A 20,902-nucleotide genomic window follows, 5' to 3' on the forward strand; every position below is an offset into this window, starting at 1 on the left:
TTCAAAACATGCTAATCATCTCATCACACTCATATATAAGGAAAGAAGTAGAACCCTTGTCAATCTAAGTTCAAATGAATCTATCAGACACTTCGGGATACAAACCACACATGCAATCCTGATTCTTCTGGAATGCACCTATACTAATATGATTTCATACAATGTGAATGCATACCAACATATAGTTAAATCAGGGGAGAGTTGCAGAACTTAGAACACCAATTGCGCTTCTAAGTGATTCAAAACGAGCAGTATCCAAGGGTTTGGTGAATAAATCAGCTAATTGATGCTCAGTTGGAATAAAAGCTAATTCAAGTAAATTCCTTTCAACCAAATCTCGAATAAAATGATATCTCATGTCAATATGCTTAGTGCGTGAGTGTTGCACTGGATTCTTGGAAATATTTATAGCACTTGAGTTATCACATAAGATAGTCAACTTACCTTGAGAAAACCCATAATCTCGAAGCATTTGCTTCATCCAAAGCATTTGAGTACAACAGCTTCCTGCAGCTACATATTCGGCTTCAGCTGTGGAGAGAGATATACAGTTTTGCTTTTTGCTATGCCAGGCTACCATGTTGTTTCCAATGAAAAAGCAACCTCCAGAAGTGCTTTTTCGATCCTTCAAATTTCCTCCCCAATCTGCATCAGAATACCCAGCAATCTCAATATTAGAATCAAATGTAAAATAGACACCACAAGTGGCAGTGCCTGAGACATATCTTATGATACGCTTAACAGCTTCCAAATGAGATTCTTTAGGATTTGCCTGAAAACGAGCACAAACTCCTACACTGTAAGATATGTCAGGTCTACTAGCAGTGAGATAAAGTAGGCTACCAATCATACTTCTGTAAAGAGTTTGATCAATAGACTTACCTGTTAGATCCTCAGTAAGTTTGACACTTGTACTCATAGGATTTGTCATAGCTTTGGCATATTCAAGTCCAAATTTCTTAACAAGATTCTCAGCATATTTAGTTTGACATAGGAACATACCTGTCTTCAGTTGACGAACTTGAAGTCCAAGAAAGTAATTCAGCTCTCCACACATGCTCATCTCAAATTCACTTTCCATGATGTTAGTGAATTCTTTAACATAAGAATCAGAAGTGGAGCCAAATATGATATCATCAACATAAACTTGTGCAATCATGACATGTTTGTTGTCTCTTTTAATAAACAAAGTTTTATCAATTGAACCTCGAATATATCCTTTGCTTACTAGATGAGTAGACAAACGCTCATACCAGGCTCTTGGAGCCTGTTTCAATCCATACAGGGCCTTTTTGAGTTTGTACACATGATCAGGATTGCTAGGGTCTTTGAATCCCTGAGGCTGTTCAACATATACTTCTTCTTGTAACACACCATTCAGAAAGGCACTTTTTACATCCATTTGATATAATGTAAAGTGAAGATGACAAGCAATTGCAAGAAGAAGTCTAACAGATTCAAGTCTAGCAACAGGAGCAAAGGTTTCATCAAAATCAAGTCCTTCAACTTGTTTATATCCTTGGGCAACAAGTCTAGCTTTGTTCCTAGTAATATTACCATGCTCACTCTTATTTCGAAAAATCCATTTTGTACCTATTACATTGAATTTACTGAGCCTAGGCACAAGATACCATACATCATTCCTAGCAAATTGATTCAATTCATCATGCATGGCATTTATCCAATCATCATCATTCAAAGCCTCCTTAACATTCTTTGGTTCAATAAGTGACACAAAACCACAATGAGAAATTATGTTAATGTTCACTTCATTTTCAGTCAAGAAGCATGCAAGAGCAGAATCAGTACTAACCTTGGTTGCAACTTGTCTGCGGGTTTGAATCCCTTCATGCACGTTCCCAATGATGTCCTGAGTAGAATGATCTTTTTGAACTTGCTTGAAGCCCGTTCTTAGAACTGGTGGAGGATCAAAAATAGGATCATTTGAGGAATTATCCGTTTCTTCATTCAGTTCCACATTTACTCGGCTTCCTGAGGGTTGATCCTCATCTGGATTAACCTGAACATTACTCACAGCACAATCATCAATAGATACATTATAGGATTCCATTACAGACATGGTTCGCTTGTTGTACACCCTGTAAGCTCTACTATCCAAAGAATAACCAAGAAATATGCCTTTATCGCTCCTAGCATCAAATTTACCAAGATATTCTCTATCTCTATAAATATAGCAAGGAGATCCAAAAACACGAAGATGACTTACATTGGGTTTCTTACCTTTCCATAGCTCATATGGAGTTTTGTTAGTACCTGGTCTCAAGAATGCACGGTTTGCAGTATAGCAAGCAGTGCTAATCGCTTCGGCCCAAAGGTTTGGAGTAAGTCCAGCTGAGTGTAGCATCACTCTTCCCATGTCTAGCAATACCCTGTTCTTTCTCTCAACTACACCATTCTCCTTATGAACGCTCTTAGTTCCGATAGGCCTTGAATTATAATTCCTCACGAGGATATTATCATGTTTTTCAGCTACAGACATCACATTAATTAGCTGATGAAACCTCGAGATCCGTCCAGTATTGTATTTAGTTCGATATTGATTCGATAGCAAAATTGCTGAGACGGGGAAGGTGGAGAGAGTTTTCTCAATTAGCTCTTGCTCTGTGACAGGTTGTCCACATAACCCCAACATGGTTTTGAGGCGTAGAACTTCTGAATTATATTCAGCTACAGACTTGAAGTCGGCGAATCGTAGATTACCCCATTGAACTTTCAAGTCGGGGAGGAGGGTATCCTTTACATTACCAAAACGCTCTTCTAGCGCAACCCATAATTCCCTAGCATCCTTGATTGCCATGCATGTACTCCAATCGGAGTGATTTATCCATGTGGCGTCTCATCAAGATGAGAGCGGTGGCATTATTTGTAGCCGTACGCTCAAATATGAGCTCGGGATTTGGTGCTTGAATTACAGGTAGGATCCCTTTTGAAGTGAGATGGTTCTCAACATCCGTGACTCAACTATGATATTCCGAGCCAGTTGAGTCAAGGATAGGAAAGTCAAGCTTTGGCTTCGACATCCTGAAATAAGAAGAAGAAATATATTAGTTTCGGAGTTAAAAAACTTCCACGACAACTAAATAATAATAAGATTTCCGAGCTATGCTACCAAGAAATCGATTTCCAAGAATGATTGGATTAGACCGAAACAATGATGTTTATAAGGTCATTAATCGATGCTTGCGGACGCTCTTAGTCCGAAGTCTTACGAACGCTCTGCGTGAATCCCCACGATTCCGCTTTTCAAGAATCGAACCCACGTTATAAGAAAGGTGGGATGAAGAAGAAGGGTGGTTGCAAGTCCCCGAAGAAAAGAATGAGGAAATTAAAGTACGAAAGCGGGAACTTTAATTTTAAAGACTTACTTGGTTAATTGAAGCTTGAAACCGTGAAGGATTGCAGATGCTGCTTCAATCCGGGGTTGGGATTGTAGGCACCGTTCGATCCGTTTGATTCTAAGCTAGGATTGCAGCAGGTTTGCAATCCTGGTCGTAACATGTCACGCCCCGAATTTTGAATAATTAAATTCAAATCCGAAACGCGAGAACAAACCCAAGAAAACACATATAGAAAATCTTTCATTTAAACTAAGTAACAAACAAACTGAACTCACAATGTCAATACCGACTCGTTCTTTAGAGTCACATATTACACTACAGATAGTTTACAAATCAAACTGAATGACAATTCAATAAGTAAACACACCCACCACAACTCACTACCCAGCGGAAGACTTAAAACTAAGAGCACCCTTCCACGTCCACGCCATCGAACGTACACCTCAGCTTTGATAATGATCTCTCGATATTCAAACCTGCACAATAACCCCTACACCATAGAATAGTGCACCGGGAATGTAAACAACAAACCCGGTAAGCCTTTCAGCCCGTATGAGTAAACTCAATTAAAATTACTCACGTCACTCATGCTTATAATTTCTCAACTCATGAGATAAATTAAAGCAACAACATTTAACTCCACTAAACACCACCAAAATACGATCACACTAGGTAAAAATTAGTAATCCTTGCATAGAAAATTAGTTCAGGAGATCACCAAAAATCACACAATTCAAATCATAGCAACTCCTACATATAGTTCATATCACTTAGTTCAGGAAATTACATTAAAACAAACAATTCAAAAGGCAGTAATCCCTGCATATAACTTAGTTCAGGAGATTACATTAAAACAAACAATTCAAAAGGCAGTAATCCCTGCATATAACTTAGTTCAGGAGATTACATAAAAATCAAACAAAGAAACCTTAGTAATCCCTGCATATGGTTTAGTTCAGGAGATTACTTAAAAATCAATAATAGAATGAAAAAGGAAAATAATTAAAGAAATCAAACAACTTCCGCCAAAACCAAGAAATCACCCTTCAATTCCAAATAAATGAATCCCACAATGACTCCTTTTCAAAACTCGACAACCTTACCTCATAAGAGTAACATACATCACTAAAGTCACAAAATCATATTATTTTCAACTCCCCATTTTAATATGAAATTCAAGTCCCTCCTTGGACAATTAAAAGAAGAATACACCCCAAATTCTCTTTTAAAACACGTACTCATGAGTTGCAAGTAACCTACTTGTTACCCATCATGACATACAATGGCGGACAGACTAGAGCTCTAACTGAGTCGTAACCATACCCCGGCCAAGGGCATGATTCTGATAACCACCCTCGGTCACTACTGTGACCCTCGGTACAAAGACCAAAACATTTAAAAAGTCACACAAGACTCAAAATGTTACACCACCTCAACACTTTCCAAAACAATATAATTGGCTGCAACAAATATTGTTTTCAAAGCTCAACTCCCATTTCAAAACAATATAGAAATCAATTTCGAAATATTGTTTTCACACCACAAACCACCAACACAATTAACAAGTAAAACTCTAAATCACGAAACGTCAATAATATAATTGTTTCCACTATAAAAAAAAGAACCAAAACTCATTCATTTCCTTGGAAAATTAAATCACAATAATAGCCACATCGAAACCACAAAACATGTTAATTCCACCTCATTACACAACTGCACCAATATATATATATTTCTCGTAAATATATATACGTAGTCATCCGCTCAGGAATGCTACTAATACCAACTATAGTTCACAAATACAAAACCCAAAAATAATCATTTTTATAATAAAACTTCATTTTACTTACCTATGAACCGTAGATGATCAAGTTCATATAATTTAAAACAAATATTTATTTCTGAAAACGATTTCACAATTTAATGATTAAACCGAACAATAATGTAACTCGGTTCGTAAATGAACCACATGAGATTTACTCACCTCTAAATCCAGCTGCGTCTTCAATACAGCCCAAAATCACAATCACAACCGTTCGCTCAACCAAAACCGTCAATCACCTAAACAAATACGATCCTAACTTAGCAATTGATTCATAACACACTTAAACGACGATCCAATGGTCGGATCATCGCCCATGACCACACAAAATCATTGGGACAGTCATACGATCAATAAATCAAAACTACAAGTCGATCGGACGGCCAAATCCTCACGGATCGAAAACCGAAACGAATCGAAAACCCTAAAACCCTAACATGCATCAACTTTCTCCAAAATAACCTTATAATATATCAAAACGACCGTATCGATGCGTAGATGCATAAATTGAAAACAGAACACAAAAATAAGGCCAGACGCGCCACCACAAGCGGTGGTTCAGATTGTGGTCAACCACGGCGGTCAACGCCGGATCAACCACCTCCGATGACAAAGTCATCAACTACAAACTTGTTCAAAATGAAGAGATGAACCACTTTCATACCTGGAGCAAAGTGAGATTCGGTCTACCTCGTCCTAGATCAAGCTTGGAAGTTGGATTAATCCCGTGCGTCTTATCAGATCCTAGATCAAATCAGGGACGTCGAAAAAGTCAAACCTTGATCTAGCGTTCTACACTCAAAATCGTGATGAAAGACTTACATGGGGATGATCAGGAGGAAGAGACGATTCCAAAAATGTCAACCAATCGCTGAGGGGATGCCGGAAAAAGGGTTTTCCGGCCGGGTCCGATCGGCTCAACTGTGGTCTTCGATCTCAGTCTGGGGGCGACGGCGGGGCGAGCTGACACCGCAGAGAGGACAATCAGGCCGAGCCGAGTCGGTCTGGTCCGGGTCCGCGGCCGGAGAACGCGCGACGGAGCCGGAAAACACGGGTCGGGTCGACGGAGACCCGACAGTTCTGAGGAGGCGCGGAGGAGAGAGAAGAGAGAAAAGCCGGGGGCCAAAACGCAAAAACTGGAAATTTTGGGATTTAATGAAAAATCCGGAATTTTCGCCTATTTATAGAAATTTCCCCAAATTTCAATCGATCATAACTTTCTCATACGAACTCCGATTCTCGCGTTCCACATGTCCACGAACTCGTATCGACGCGCTCTACAACTTTGGTGAAGGAAGTTTCCGCAGAAACCTAACGTATGAAAATTCAAACTTCGTAACCCCCCTAAAACGTGCACTTCAAATAATTATTCGTCCGAAAATAATTCCACTCCACCCTCGAACCACGAAATCGTACAAACGAACACTTTATTAATCTCAGGTAACATTTAGGAATTAATAACAAATTTCCGAGGTCTTACATAACAGATGGCTGAAACGGGGCTGCAGGGGCAGCGATACGGCGCTGCAAGCGCACGGGCGCGCAGGCTGCAGGGAAGGAGCGCAGGGGCGCGTAAGGGCAGGCTGTAGCGAAGGAGCGTAGGGGAGCGTAGCCCGGGGCGCGCGAGGGCAGGCTGCAGCGAAGGCTCGGCTAGCTCGGGCCAGGGGCTGCGGTGGTGAAAGAAGATTTTCGGGTTTTGGTTTTCTGTTTTGTGGTTAGGGCTCGTGCTGATAACGTATTTAAGGATAATAGATTTGAGAGAGATTGATGAGAGAATTGTCTTTCATTATTGAGAATAGGAGCCCTATATATAGGGATTACAAAGTACATGCTCTAATGTTACAAGGGAAACTAATCTGAATAGGACTAGGAAATTTAGAACATTCTCTCCTATTACTACTCCTAGTTTGATAAGGCACACTAAGTCGATTTTCCTTCAACAACTGCAGAATACAAGAGAGGGACATAGAGCCTGAACCCCAAATTACAATAAGCATCGGAGAACATCCTAAAGTAATACCAGAATTATCCATAAAAACTATGTATCATAGCAAGCACCAATTAGCAAAAAATGCACGAATTGCTACTCCATTTGCTTTGACAATACAGTGACATACCGGAAATATAACTCGATCACAAAGAAACAATAGTACTTAAAAATGTTCAAAAATCAAAAGAGATCCAAATGTCAATATAAGAGATATATATATAAATAGAAGATCCTCACGTGATAATCAAGTCTATATAACAAATTAACACTCTTTCAAAAAAAAAAAACAAATTAACAATTACTCCATAAAATAATTGTTAGATTTACCTTAATAATAGTTCACCTAGCTGGCTAGCATCAAATGAGGACTTAGAGGGATCTAAAATTTTCCAATACGTAATCAACCGTACACAATTGAAGTGACGTATTATTATTGGCTGTGACTGTAGGAACCTAACAGGACATATATATAGGCTTATCTTCATTCCCTCATGAGTTTGGTTCCCACTTCCCTGGTTCAGGCATGGCTTCATTATTCCCACAATTCCTCTCCCATGCTAACCCTCACCCACAAAACCATCTCCTCTTCTCCCAAACCACCAAAAACCCATCACATCATTACATTCGTATACCACCCAGAAAACACTGCATGTTCATCACCAAATGCACTGAACCAAACTCTACTCAACCCGACTTCCCAAGTCCAAACTCTGAAACCACCACCAGCGCAGAGAAATTCCCAATCGAAAAGCGAAGAAAATCGGAAATCACCCGAGACAGGAAGTCCTCAACTGGCCTGGAAAAGCCCGAGCCACCCAACTTTGAGATTGGTTGGAAGAGAACCAAAGAGATTCCACTGGAGAAGCCAGTAGGGTATGTCATAGCTGACTTCCTGGAGAAGTTGGAAGGCTTAATGGGGCGAGAATTCGGGTCCAGAGAGTTGCTGGTGAAGGCTGCAGAGATTGTGGCTGAGAGAGCAAGAGAGGAAGCAGAAGTGTTAAGAGATGAAGGTAAGGTGGAAGATAGAATGGTGACCGAATTGTTCAGGGTGCTGAAGCTGATGGAGATGGACATGGTTATGGTAAAGGCTGCAGTGAAGGACGAGACTTTGAGTGAGAGGCTTGAGCAGGCTAAAGCAAGGTGCAGGCAAGCTATACTTGTTGCTTTATCGTTTTGAAGCCTAAATTAGCAACAGCCCGGTTCATAATTTTTGTTCGGTTCAATGATAAAAAGAGAAAAAGGCTTCGAATTGTACATTACATTTTGGCAAATGGGTCCTTCGACTTCGTAAAATTTTGCAAATGAGAAATATATTTACTCACTTAAGAGTTGGGTAACTTCAACTGTTGAGTAAAGTGAAATGAGATGGTTAAGTTTACAGGAAAAGGTTGCAGGTTCAAATCTTCTGTCTGAAAAGTGAAAACTAATCTGCATTGTTTTTTTTTTTTTTTTTTTTTTTTTTTTGAGAGGAAAGACGACCGAATTGTATTACTCAATCAAATAGTACAATGAGAAGCCACAATGCTTCTTATAACAGGAGGGACAAGCCCACTCCATGAAAGATTAAAAGTAGAATGTAAAGCTAATTTAGCTAAACTAGCTTTATAATCTGCATTGTTCATGTTAGTGAAACAGACAGCCATAGGAAGAATTCTTATAGAATAAGAAGAGGTGAAGTAAACAACTTGCTCTGAGACAATGGGCACTGATAATATAGATAATAGAACCAGCATTCGTACAATTAAGTTAGATGTGTGGGACTTTTCCCACATGAAGGGGTCCTTTTCTGACTTATTTCTCCAGGTTTGATACAAAAACTTGCATCTCTAATCCTAATCATTGTGTTGATTTAAATATTCCTAAATCATTTCTTTTTCTTTTTCTTTTTCTTTTTCTTTTCTTCCTTCTTCTCTAAATAAGTCAGTGTACATGATTCAATGATAGACCGAACATGAGGATCATCTTTAGGAATTTTACGTCCCAAAACTTTTGCAGCCTTTCGGTCCCCTGCAGCCAAAAGGGCTTGATACATCCTGCAACATTCCAAGATTGAAACCGAAAGGTAAATGAAATTATTTTTCCTCCATGGAACAAAATTCTCAAGCCAGAGTGAAAGCAAAACTGGAAATTACCTTAAAAAGCTTAAGGTATTGTAAGGCAAGCCAGCGGCTTGATATTCTTGCCATACAAATAGGGAACTTTGCAGATCTTTGGCAGTGACACAAGCATGGAGAAGAAAATCGAGACATTTTCGTGAAGGGGTGAGGCCAAGCTCACTCTTCATAGCATGAAGCAAATCTAGGCCAAACTCTAAAGATGTAGACTCTGATTCTGCTATGAAGGAAAACACCTACAAATTGATCACAGCAAACCCCATGTATGGTCTTGTCAGTTTGAAACATACAGACTTTCATAAAATGGACATGTGAATGTACAAATATGATAACATACAGTTAGTATCAATATGGAAAAAGAAAAGCCTCGAAGGTCTGTAGAGCTAGTAATTTCCACAAAGAAAAAGATGGGAAAGTTCAATATGAACCTTCAAATTTGGTATTTAGACCTCATTTAAACTTCACAAATAATTTTCAATTTGCTACTGAAAATAATGCAAAAGTCGGATTCAGTGACTACCGCCAAATCCTGATCATCATCATTGAAAATTAACAACTACACTCTAATGGCATCATAATGCCTGTTGACGGCTGGTGATGCTGACCAAGGTGGTCGGCCACAGTGCGTAGCTGAGGTTGAAATTGGACGACCATGGATGGACTGTGATAAATCTTGCGCTTTTGGGGTAAAGGTAAACTAAGAACATTTTTTTTCAAATAAAAGATAATAATAAGAAGAAAAAATTGGAGGTCTAAATACCAAATTGGAAGGTTCAAATAGAATTCATAGATCAGAAAGCAAAATAGATTCTCAAAGAGTTGGCCAAAATTTAAAACTCTGATCACCCAAAGGTAGAGAATAATTTAACCAAATCATGGTGGATTGCTGCTTCCAAAATAAGATGTTCATTCACACATCATGTCTGAGAGAATAGAAACAAACCTTATCAAAAATTACTTCTAGAGCTAATTCGTCAGTACAGACCTGATCCCTGAGTTGCTCAAGCAAATTGACGGCAGGTCTAAATCAAATAACAGAGAGAAAGAGAGAGGCATTAAAACTAGGTGAAGCCAAAAACAATCAAATGAATGGAAGATACTGAACTTGGAGTATCCAACACAAAACCAACTGGTAATGGGTGGAGGCCCATGATTTCAGATATTGAAAGAAAATATCTATTCCAACTTGTCCTCAGCTTTTCTTCCCAACTTACATGGCACATGAAAAGGCCCATCACTTAGGAAAAAAAGTTGAGAAAAAAAGAGTTAATACCCGATGTGAAATGTTATATTCTCAACAACTGCTGTATGAACTGACCTTAAATGCTTGTAACGAACACAATATAAGATAGTTCTCAAGCAACCATCAAGCCAATAGTTTGGATCATTTAGTGTCTCAAGTAGGAGGAGTAATCTGCTTAATGCTTCTTCATCAGATTGAAGGTGCTCCTAAGAGATAATTGACAAATAATTAAAATTGCTTTCACACAACAAAAATCTCAAGCATTAGTATAAGAACTTACGATAAGACTTATAACAGCTTTCGGCTCCAAACTGCATCCAGCTTGCTTGATCTCTTCATATGTATTAAATGCATCAGACAATTGCCCATGTGATGCAAGGGCTTGGACAAGCACACTTTTAATCTCATTGAAGCTCTTTACTGGAATTCCCTTGTCTAAGAGTACCTACATACGAAAGAATCAGTAAAAATATGTATTTTGTACAGACATAATAATCTCATTAGTTATAGTTGAAAATTTATACGCAATTAATTAGTAAGGACTGAGGAGAACACTAAAACCTAGAATCCAGGCAAATACAAAATCATATGATTACCCAACTAAGAATGATGCACTGATAACACAATATACAGGTAACAATGCTAAAGCACATGAATTAAAGAATTATTAACAAAAAGGAAAAGAGACTAGATAGTGAAGAAAATTTTCAAATAATATTCTTTACTCTCCTGCCCTCTTTATGAAAAGTTCCTTATTGAATGTTATGGAGAAGAAATCAATTTACTTCACTGGAAAAAAAATTAAAAAGAAGTAAATTAAGGAGGCAGACTATTTTATTTTGTTATACTCTGGCAGGAAATGAGAATTATCTCAAATTATAGAAGTTTTGATTAATCACTGCAGGCTGCAAAAAGAAAAAGAAAAAAAAAGGTTCAAGGCATTTATACAACAAGAAAAAAAGAAAAACAAAACAAAAGAACAAATGGAGAGCCTGCTGGTTTAAACAGTAATCACTTAGTAGACAGGCAGACAACACTGTTTGGGATTGCTTCTCTAGAAGTGCTTTTGTTACGAAGCTTCCACTCAAAGCGGTGTTGTTAGAAGCACATAGAGGTTTTCTATACAAATTTCAAGTGTTTCATGTAGAAGCACTTTTAGTGCTTTTTCTACAAAGCACACACCAACTGCTTCATAAAAATCCACCAAAAAGCGCTTCTCTATCACCAAAAGCACTTCTAGTTTCTAGTTTTTTTTTTTTTTTTTTTTTTTTTTGCCAACCACTGTCAGAAACGCTTTTGATAGTCCAAAAGCACTTTTACCCATTTGAGAAGCAATCCAAAATGGAGCCAGCAAAAAACATGAACACGAACTAATCTAGAAGTCCATATTCAATGATAAGCTAGAACATAATCTGCAGGCATATGCTGTTACTGATCAAAGGTCCAACCTTAATTACAGTTGCATAAAGTTACCTGCTCTTGGATAATACAGAAGTTAGTACAGCAAAGTTGCCAGAAGCAGAGATACCTGTTTTGCCTTTTCAAACTGTCCACAAGCTGCATATGCATTTACAAGTGCCATGAAAACTTGCTTGGTAACTTGAATTCCAGATCGCTTCATTTCTTCATAATACTACAATCAGATGAGTAAATTCTCATATCACACTCATAAAGTGAATTGGACCAATCACTTGTGTCAACCGCAATATTCTAGGTTGAACTTTGTATGATACAACAGCAAGTCAGATATGGAACTTTTGCCTGAATAAAAATTTCAGATTACCATGTTTATGTCCTCTTCAGAGTTGCAGTTGGTTATTAGATGGCTGAAAGTGTGGGAATCTGGTTTTACATCTGCTTCTTTCATTTGTTTGAGAACCTTTAACCCACCGGACAAGTTCTTCTGCAGAGTATATAGGAAAAAAGTTAAGAAAAAAGGAAGTGTCAACCATAAAAATCATGGAAACTAGAAACAGCATAATAAAACATGTTAAATAATAACTAAATCATGTTAAATATGCCCATCTTGTTTGAGAATATAAAAAAAGCAAGAGTATATATAAAGCTGGAGAAAAGAGAGAACATGAAAAGCATGTGAACCAAAGGAACGAGCACAGGATGGATCTCATAAGACCAAGAACTAGTTACCTCTCGGAAATATCCAACCATTATAGCATTGTACATGGCAGCTGTGGGCGTCAAATTCATTTTCTCCAAATCACTCAGCATGCTATAGGCACCCTCATACTGCAGTGAAAAGGAAATATGATAAGTTGCGGTATGGTACTGTTCAACTTCCATATTACAAGATTGTCAAGACATATATATTTGGCAGACGGCAACAAGGAAGAAAGACTTACATCCTTCATTTTCACACAAAGATTTATCATACTCCTGAAAGTTTCGCTATTGGGCTTCAAATTGCCTCGGCTAATCACTGAATAAATTTGGTGAACCTGAAAATAAGGTGGGCAAAAGAGACATCACAACAATGGAACAAAATCAATAACATCAAGAAAAATCACTTAAACATCAGGCACGACTCCAACCATCGAAAGATATCCAACTACCAAAGACAGCCAGTAACAGGTAATGGAATAAACCTTAATGATTACTAATATGATGCACAAAAATGCAGAAGAAATCACTAAGATTTCCAGGCCTCAGACCTGGATACTACAGCAAGATAGCCCAGCTACCAATAACCGCCAAAAGCAGGTAAAGGGATAAAAAAATAAATATTTTCTTTGGCCGATAAATAAAAGGAACTTTAATGTGGCTAATCCTCATCTATGATTCCATCTCCAACAATGTTGTTGCTCTTGTTTTTTTTTTTTTTTTTTTTTTTTTTGGGGGGGGGGGGGTGTTGTTTGTACATAGATATGATATTCCATGCTTTCTTTGTTAATATTGTAATTATAACTTGGAAATTATCTATACCATGAGTTAAGCCTATGTCCATATAATCACTTTAAAAAATCTCTCAGTCAGCCAAAGTCAAAATGCTTCAAAAGGCACCTGACCAGCCAGAAAATTTTCCTGCATTTTTGGCTCCAGAGAAACATTCTTCATGGTAATCAAAAGAGACAGCGCATTTTTTATGCTTTTTTTTTCACAGAAGAAATAATATTATTAACATATAAAGCATGCACAAGGGTAAGGAATCCACAAAACTTAGAGAGCTCCAACTAAAAGAGGCATCAAGAACGAAGACAACAACAGCCACAACAATAAACCATATTTCTAAATCACTGACCAACAGCTGGCTCAATTATGTCTCAAGTATTATCATTTAAGAGTCGATCCACATTTAGAAGTCATCTCAAAATAGTCTGAGAGTAATTAAGCAGAAGTTTCTTCCAACATACAGGAACTTTTAAGCATCATACATCACATGGTCCAAATCATATCACTAGGCGCACAACATTAATACTCTTACAGTCTTGCCCTATTTTCCTTCAAACTTTTAAATGCTGAAAATGTTATCATGAGGTTTATCATCTCAACCTTCAAGGCTGTTTTAACCAACAACAATAGTAAAATCTTGCAGAGTTCAATTTCAATCAAACACTGAATTCATTTGATTAACCCAAGTTAATATGGTGGAGGATACATTACTGTGTTAAAACACCACCACCGTCCATCAGTAACATTTATTCCAGCATGCCTCATCAAATTAACCTCCAATGGAGTAGAAAAGCTCTATCTAAGATGATCAAAAAAAATTTTGGGGCTAGAGAACAATCAACAATTTTTATTGTGGGCCAGAAAATAAATACTTTAAAATGCCCACCCCCACCTTCAGGGTTGAACAGAGGAGAAGAGTTTACAGTCTGGTGAAACTTTGAAGTTTGAACATGAGTAATAAAAAGGTCTGTATTTAATGAATTTGGAGAGTTATTTTGCTCTATATGGGAAGTGGATGTCTGAGTTGGGGGATTAATCAGTGCCCACCACATGCTAAGACCCAACCCACCCATCAAATTTATCCACATCATTTCCCCGTCTTCCCACCACACCACCACCCAAGTACCCAACTCTGTATAATCAATTATTATTATGATGCAATAGTTAATACTAACAAGTTGGATCGAATAAGGCAGATTATGAAGGGTAAGACAACCCAACTCTTAAACTGACACCCTGCAGTATACCAGCCAAAAAGACTTCTCACCATGTTGTTTTACACACTGTAAAAGTATAAACCGGCCACAGAAGACGTAGGTTCTGTGTTATTTTTAGTTGAGAACTTATATGAGACATGGGACAATGAAGCTGAAGGTTGGAGAAGATAATCCAGTATGGTGAGAATTCCTAGCTGAAGGTTGGAGAAGATAATCCAGTATGAAGGTTGGGACAATGAAGCTGAAGGTTGGAGAAGATAATCCATTATGAATAAAGCAAGGGTCTTGGACTCTTGGCTTTGTCTGTGAGCCTTATAACTACTAAAGGTATTTTATCTAAGGGTCTTTTAACTATTAAAATTTCTAGCTTCTGGTGCCCGCTATATGGATAGCAGCCACCTTGTGTTTTTTTTTTTTTTTTTTTTTTTTTTTTGAGAATCATGATTTATTACATTGGTAGATAAGAGAAACAGCAAAAGTCATACTTTATTCATGGACAATATATATATGTAGAATATTGCAACTTACCAGATTAAAGTCACAACTCTCACTACTAGCTTGTAAAATGGAGTGTAATGCCTCCATCGAAAATGTCAAACCCTGTTCAGACATCTCATCCACCAGCTCAAGAGCCACATGCACCTAGGTTAAATGAATGAGGAAAAAGAAAAAGGAAGGAAAAATAAAACGTTAAAGCAATCTTCAAACCAGGAAATGGTTTGAAAATATACAGGATAGCCAATTAAGTGAGCCAGAAAGCAAAGAGATTCCTATAATGTACTGTTCAATCTTTTTAGTCAAAAGATAAATCTTTACCTTAAGTGAATCGCAACAGTAGATGATAAGCTTCTCATATGACACAGATGAAGGTGTCACCTCAAGTTTTGTGTGCAAGTTTTTAAATTTTGAAATGACATCCTCAACCTGAAACACCCATGATTAGTATAAACCCAACTCTTGTGAGATACATCATACACGTAAAACACCATTTCTGAATTGACATTAAAAATTCAAGGCATCTACTCACTTAATAATTTTTAATTACAGACTTACTGTTGAATTTTCTTATGCAGATATTCACAGAACGTGTAGAAACTTATACCAACAAGAATATGTATCATTCCAAAATAAGAAATGGCCTTCTACTAGTTAGGAGAATGATATTTTCCTAAAACCAGAGGCTAGATCTTCAAGATCCACAACTTCAATGATGACATTTAGATTCAGAACAAGAGGTTTCTTTGTCATTGTGAGGCAACCACATTTTCTAATTTTCTATCGAGAAGAAATCAACATAATCAAGACAAACTCAGAAAAAGTACATGCTGACAACAATAAGTCCACACATGAAAAAAGAACTACACAGCAAGTCAACAACACTTCTGCGGATTCATCTTTTCCTCAACTAAAGCACAAAGTCTCTTATTCAATTAAGATACACATGAAGTTTGAATTGCGTGACTCAATCTTTGATGAAGGATACGAGCAGAATTGAGTTAATAAAATTGAAAGCTTTTGCTTCTCTCCGGGTTTGTGTGATGCAACCTAATCTTAGGTGTGATGCCTAGAAACCCTACTGGTGTGATGCTTGTAGCCTTATCTCTTTCTTAAATTTCCCTTGCTCAAAATCCCTTTTCTTTCTACAATTGAGACTGCTGCAAACAAACCCTAGTTCTACAGTTCTTTTGCTACTTGTCCTGCATCAATCTTGGCACACAAAACATCTTTTTTCATTATCTAAGTGCAACCAAAGAAAAAAAAAAATCATATTCTTAACTACCACTAGAACAGTCTAGAAACTACTGAGTTCTCCCACAAATTATGATTAGGTTTTCTACCATCCTACGTTTAGTTTTAATTTTCTCTATCAATTCTCTAAGGAATGCAAAGCCAGAATAAAATCTATGTAACCTGAAGGGCAGTCGTTTATTCAGCAACTCCTACCTCTAGTGGAAAAAACCAGTCCTTAATCACATCCCCTTTTCCTACCAAATGCCCGTAAGTTAAATTCATGACCCTCAAACCGCGGGGAGAGTTTTAAATACGTAAACTTGGAAAGATCCAGTACAGACATTCAGTCCTTTCAATAGCATTCAGAGGTGCGCCTCACAGCAAAGTGGCAGAAAATGGTCTCCTTTCACATGTTTAAAGAGATGTACACCTCAGTTAAGAGGCGCCCAGGGTCTCTCTGCTGCACAAAGTTCCCAAAAGGATTTTGTATGCCTCATTCATGGAAGCCTCGTTCAAGAAGTGTCCACCTATTTTCTAAAGGGTATGACTCTTGCATATTAACATAGTAAGTGTACATCTCGTGGGTAAGGTTTTCAAAAGCCGCAAGGTCAAAACACTGATGTCTGGCCATGGCTTTATTAGTGTTATAGCAAAAAAAAAGGTAATAATAATGATGATGATGGTGATGAATTATCATCAAGATCATACATTCATACTACTACTACTACTACTAATAGCAGTTCCCATAAGACAATTGTGCACAACTTTTACAAAGAAGCAAACTGCATGAAATGCAGAAGTGCCTCCTGTAATTGTGGACTTCAGAAAATTACCAGCAGCATTCATGAGAAGGTCCTCACCGCTAAATTCGGAATGCCAACAACATAACTATAGATCAAGTTTGAAGTATTCCCTGCTGCACAGTCTGCATCAAGGAAAATAATGATGTTGCTATAAGCACTTTCAGGTCATAAATGTTAAATACTAAGGAATCAATATAACACTCATCGATTTCTATTTTGCTAAAGTAAAATCAGTTATAAAATGTATTTTCAATTACTGAATCTTATAATGCAACACAAAATATAGAGTCCACCGGTCAGGAAAATATAATAATCATGAACATACCACTGGCTTTAAATTCCAGAAGGACCTTCTCTGCAAAAGACTCCAATAGGAGCCTTCCCAGGCATTTAAAGATACGTGCCACAAAATCCGGTGATGAGAACTTTGTGATGTCCATACTTTCTAACAGCTTCAAAATCTCCTTCGTCCGGTCACTTTCACAAAGTGCTAACAAATAATTCTCTGCAACACAAGTTAAATCCAGTTAACTTTTCATTGATGTCACACAGTTTTTGTGATAAAAACTTATTAAGGTTTAGAAAAGACCAGTATCCATTTTTCAAATCCAGATTATCAGATGCACTAGGTATCAATGGTGGACACATTTGATAAGCTAAATGCTTGACACATCACTCAAGAATTACAGTACATTGCAACCATGTCATCCATAGAGTTGTTAATCTGAATATTCAGTTACTATTAATATTGGCATATAGTTTTTTTTTTTTTTTTTGATACCAAAACTGATGGCGTCAGTCACTCCATTTAAAATCTGAAACTATTTACTTTGAATTTTAAAGAATGAACATCCGAGATTTTGAATTCACTTTCCATTCTCTCTAAACAGTGAGCAATCCAGCATTCTAGAATTTGTCATAAATAAGTGAACCAAAATAACAAGATATATATTTCTGCTCTTCAGGCTTCATTTCATCTCAAACACATAAAAAAGCCGCTCATCCAAGAAGGTTGTTTGAAAAGAGAGACCAACTCACTTAGATGTGACAACAAAGAGAATGAAAAGGTGAATTCTGCATTCCATTTCTTATCTTCTTTTTCTTTGTTAAGAGTATACATCTTCATTATCAGAAAAAAAAAAAAAAAAAACCACACACACACACACTAAATGGCAAGGAATGTCAGAGAACTGCAATAACTAGAAAAGTAATAGTTATTATGTCTGAGCAAACAATCTTTCTAGGCAATAAAAGTTTAATTTGAACTGGGCTAAAAATAATAGATAGCCTGGAAAGTGTACGCACTTACCTTGTAAAATTGACTTGTTTACTCCATCATAACTCTCAATGTCATTACAGAGCTCTTGAATCTTTTTTTCATCATTGACTCTGATCCACAACATCATCTCATAGTATCCTAATCTTGAAACTGACAAAGGGTTGTCATCTTTGATAACTCGGCAGAAAAAGCAAAACTCTTTTGTCATACCCATGTCAATAAGATATTCAAGAAACGGACCATATGTTTCCTCTTCAAGCGGGAAACCCTGTTCCTTCATTGACTTAAAAATTTCGAAAGCCAACTGCATATGCTTTTCTCCAACTACTTCATCAGGAGCAATCCTAGCCCCCTCTATGCATCTCTTTATCAATGCATTACATTCTTTCACACCCGTTTCTCTTCCCAATTTGTCAAACACTTGAATAGTGGTTTCAGTCCCTAGCCTGTTGGCACACATGTCGACTAACTTATCAAAACGGATACCCTGAGTGTTGCCGAAAGCAAACCTCTGCTTCCTTTCACGACTAACTTCTTTGCGGCGCAATGGCATCGCACTATGGGATAAATCTGGAAACCATGGTAAGTCCAATTCCCTCTCCAAAGATTCTGCATCATGGATTTCCTGGATATCAGGATAAGTACCACCTGAAACAAAACACATATTAAAATGCACATTTCGGCATCAGATACATTAAAATGGTCAAGCTTTTTTACGTAAACGACTGGGTATATGGCGATCAATGCTGATAATGCCGATAATCCTATGCTTTATTAGCAACCTAGAGGAACATGTAATGATTTTTCTCTTTTCATTTTCAAGTAAAATTAACAAAACACTTACCGCACAGTATCGAATAAATGTCCCCAGGGAGCTGCCTAGTCGAATCTTCTGCATTCAAACACGAAATCCATATTTCAAAATCAACAAACGCTACTGAAACCAGCCTCAGTGAGAAAGCAGAGTAAAGAATTGAAGCCTAACACCATTTCAGCTCAATTTTGGAAGATTTTTTCATTCCTAACAAGCTTAAACCAGTATTTAGGGTTTCTAATTCTCCATTTTGGTTACAAACAGTGACGGAAACAAAGAAAGAGTTAGATTGACGATTACCGGAAGCAGAGACGAATTTGAGAGTGGCGTCCCCGGCGGGTGAGGGTAGCGATTTGGCGGAGGAGGAGGAGGAGGAGGATGGTTTGTATTTGATGGCAGAGCGAAAGAGAGAGCTTAGCTTCTTGGCTTTCATCTCATTCTGGACTTTACTGCGCTTTCCCTCTTTGCCTTTAGCCGTTTAACTACTCTCACCTTTCTACAAGTGAAAATGAAAATCAAACTAGTGTTAATTTCATACCCAATTCATTTAGCAACTAATGATGAAAATCAAACTACTAAATGAGATTATGACCTTATCATATCCCCAACTTTGTTAATTGATCAAATCAAAAAATTGTCAAATTCAAGTCTAAAATTATGAATTGGGTATAACCGTGTAACTAAGTGTTAGCAGGACGAGGCTCACCTCCTTCGTGCTTGCGGAGGTGGTTTGGCCGGAAGAGAAAGTTGAAGGTTCAGATCTTGCTTCGGGTTTGTAAACGCACCCGGTTTTGTTTTGGGGCTGCTTCAGGGTCGACAAGGAGGCGGTAGACGACAGGCTCTCGGGGTCTAGAGGAGGAGGGCAGTCGGAGTCGTCTGCTAGATATTCGTTTTCGGGTTGCCGGATAAGGCTTTTGGTTCTGTGTTTGCGGAGCCAGACTATTGCAGCGAGCAGGTTTGGTCGGCGGCGAGATGGTTGCTATGGCCCTCTGCCAGGGGAGGCCACCGGATTGACGAGGCAGTGGTGGACGGCTTCTTGGAGGCTCTAGATTCGGTCGGTGGGTTGGAACGTAGGGTTTGGGCAATGGGTCTTTGGGCCTTTGCCTTCATGGGCTGTAGCGATGCAGTCTAGCGAATTGGGCCTCTTAGTCCTATTCCCTTATTTTCTCACCTTCGTTTGGATTTGGGCCTTCTTGGGGTGGTAAGAAGGGTGGTCGGTCATGCTCTTTGTCCTGCATCTATTCCTCGAATGCTGTTGTGGGTGTGTTGAATGTTGCGACATACACCAAAAGGGTCTTAGGCGTCAAGATGTTTAGGACATTGGTTCCATTTTAGGGCAATGTAGGATTAGGGAGTTTTTTTTAATTCTGCATTTTCTATTTCAGCAGTTCCTTTAATATTTTAGTTTTGAAGTATGGATTTCTTTTGGATTTAGTACTCTTCGTGAGCTTGCATTGTAATATGAGGGGTGCTTGTACCCTTCATGCTTGACCGAGTGAGGTCGTCATGATTTCGATCAATGGATTAGTATTCCGTTGCCCTCAAAAAAAAAAAAAAAAGTTGGGGATATGATTGATTACACATAAGCTTTTTTTTTTTTTTTTAAGAATTAAATGATTAAGC

The 20,902-nt window shown here is 37.9% G+C and overlaps 2 protein-coding genes across 3 annotated transcripts; one reads left to right on the forward strand and one right to left on the reverse strand.

The window, feature by feature from the left end:
- Window positions 1–7,653: 7,653 nt before the first annotated feature.
- On the forward strand, window positions 7,654–8,572 carry LOC133734621 (protein CHLORORESPIRATORY REDUCTION 41, chloroplastic). The gene has a single exon (XM_062162232.1). It carries the CDS (start codon window positions 7,695–7,697, stop codon window positions 8,346–8,348), a length of 654 nt encoding a protein of 217 aa, XP_062018216.1. The 5' UTR covers window positions 7,654–7,694; the 3' UTR covers window positions 8,349–8,572.
- Window positions 8,573–8,862: 290 nt separating this feature from the next.
- Window positions 8,863–20,453, reverse strand: LOC133734620 (pentatricopeptide repeat-containing protein At4g21880, mitochondrial-like). Of its 2 annotated transcripts, none has more exons than XM_062162230.1 (17): window positions 19,986–20,453; window positions 19,580–19,775; window positions 19,310–19,354; window positions 18,496–19,113; window positions 17,512–17,691; window positions 17,244–17,308; window positions 15,469–15,576; window positions 15,181–15,294; window positions 12,889–12,984; window positions 12,677–12,775; window positions 12,312–12,431; window positions 12,057–12,161; window positions 10,809–10,973; window positions 10,604–10,734; window positions 10,229–10,307; window positions 9,304–9,521; window positions 8,863–9,204 (listed from the first exon to the last, which is right to left on the reverse strand). In XM_062162230.1, exons 2-17 carry the CDS (start codon window positions 19,710–19,712, stop codon window positions 9,036–9,038), a joined length of 2,445 nt encoding a protein of 814 aa, XP_062018214.1. In that variant the 5' UTR covers window positions 19,713–19,775; window positions 19,986–20,453; the 3' UTR covers window positions 8,863–9,035. The 2 variants fall into 2 exon arrangements, with proteins under 2 accessions (XP_062018214.1, XP_062018213.1); XM_062162229.1 differs by having other exon boundaries at window positions 19,310–19,357; window positions 19,986–20,448.
- Window positions 20,454–20,902: the final 449 nt, after the last annotated feature.

Source organism: Rosa rugosa, chromosome 2 (assembly GCF_958449725.1).
Source record: "Rosa rugosa chromosome 2, drRosRugo1.1, whole genome shotgun sequence".
Classification (NCBI taxonomy): Eukaryota; Viridiplantae; Streptophyta; class Magnoliopsida; order Rosales; family Rosaceae; genus Rosa; species Rosa rugosa.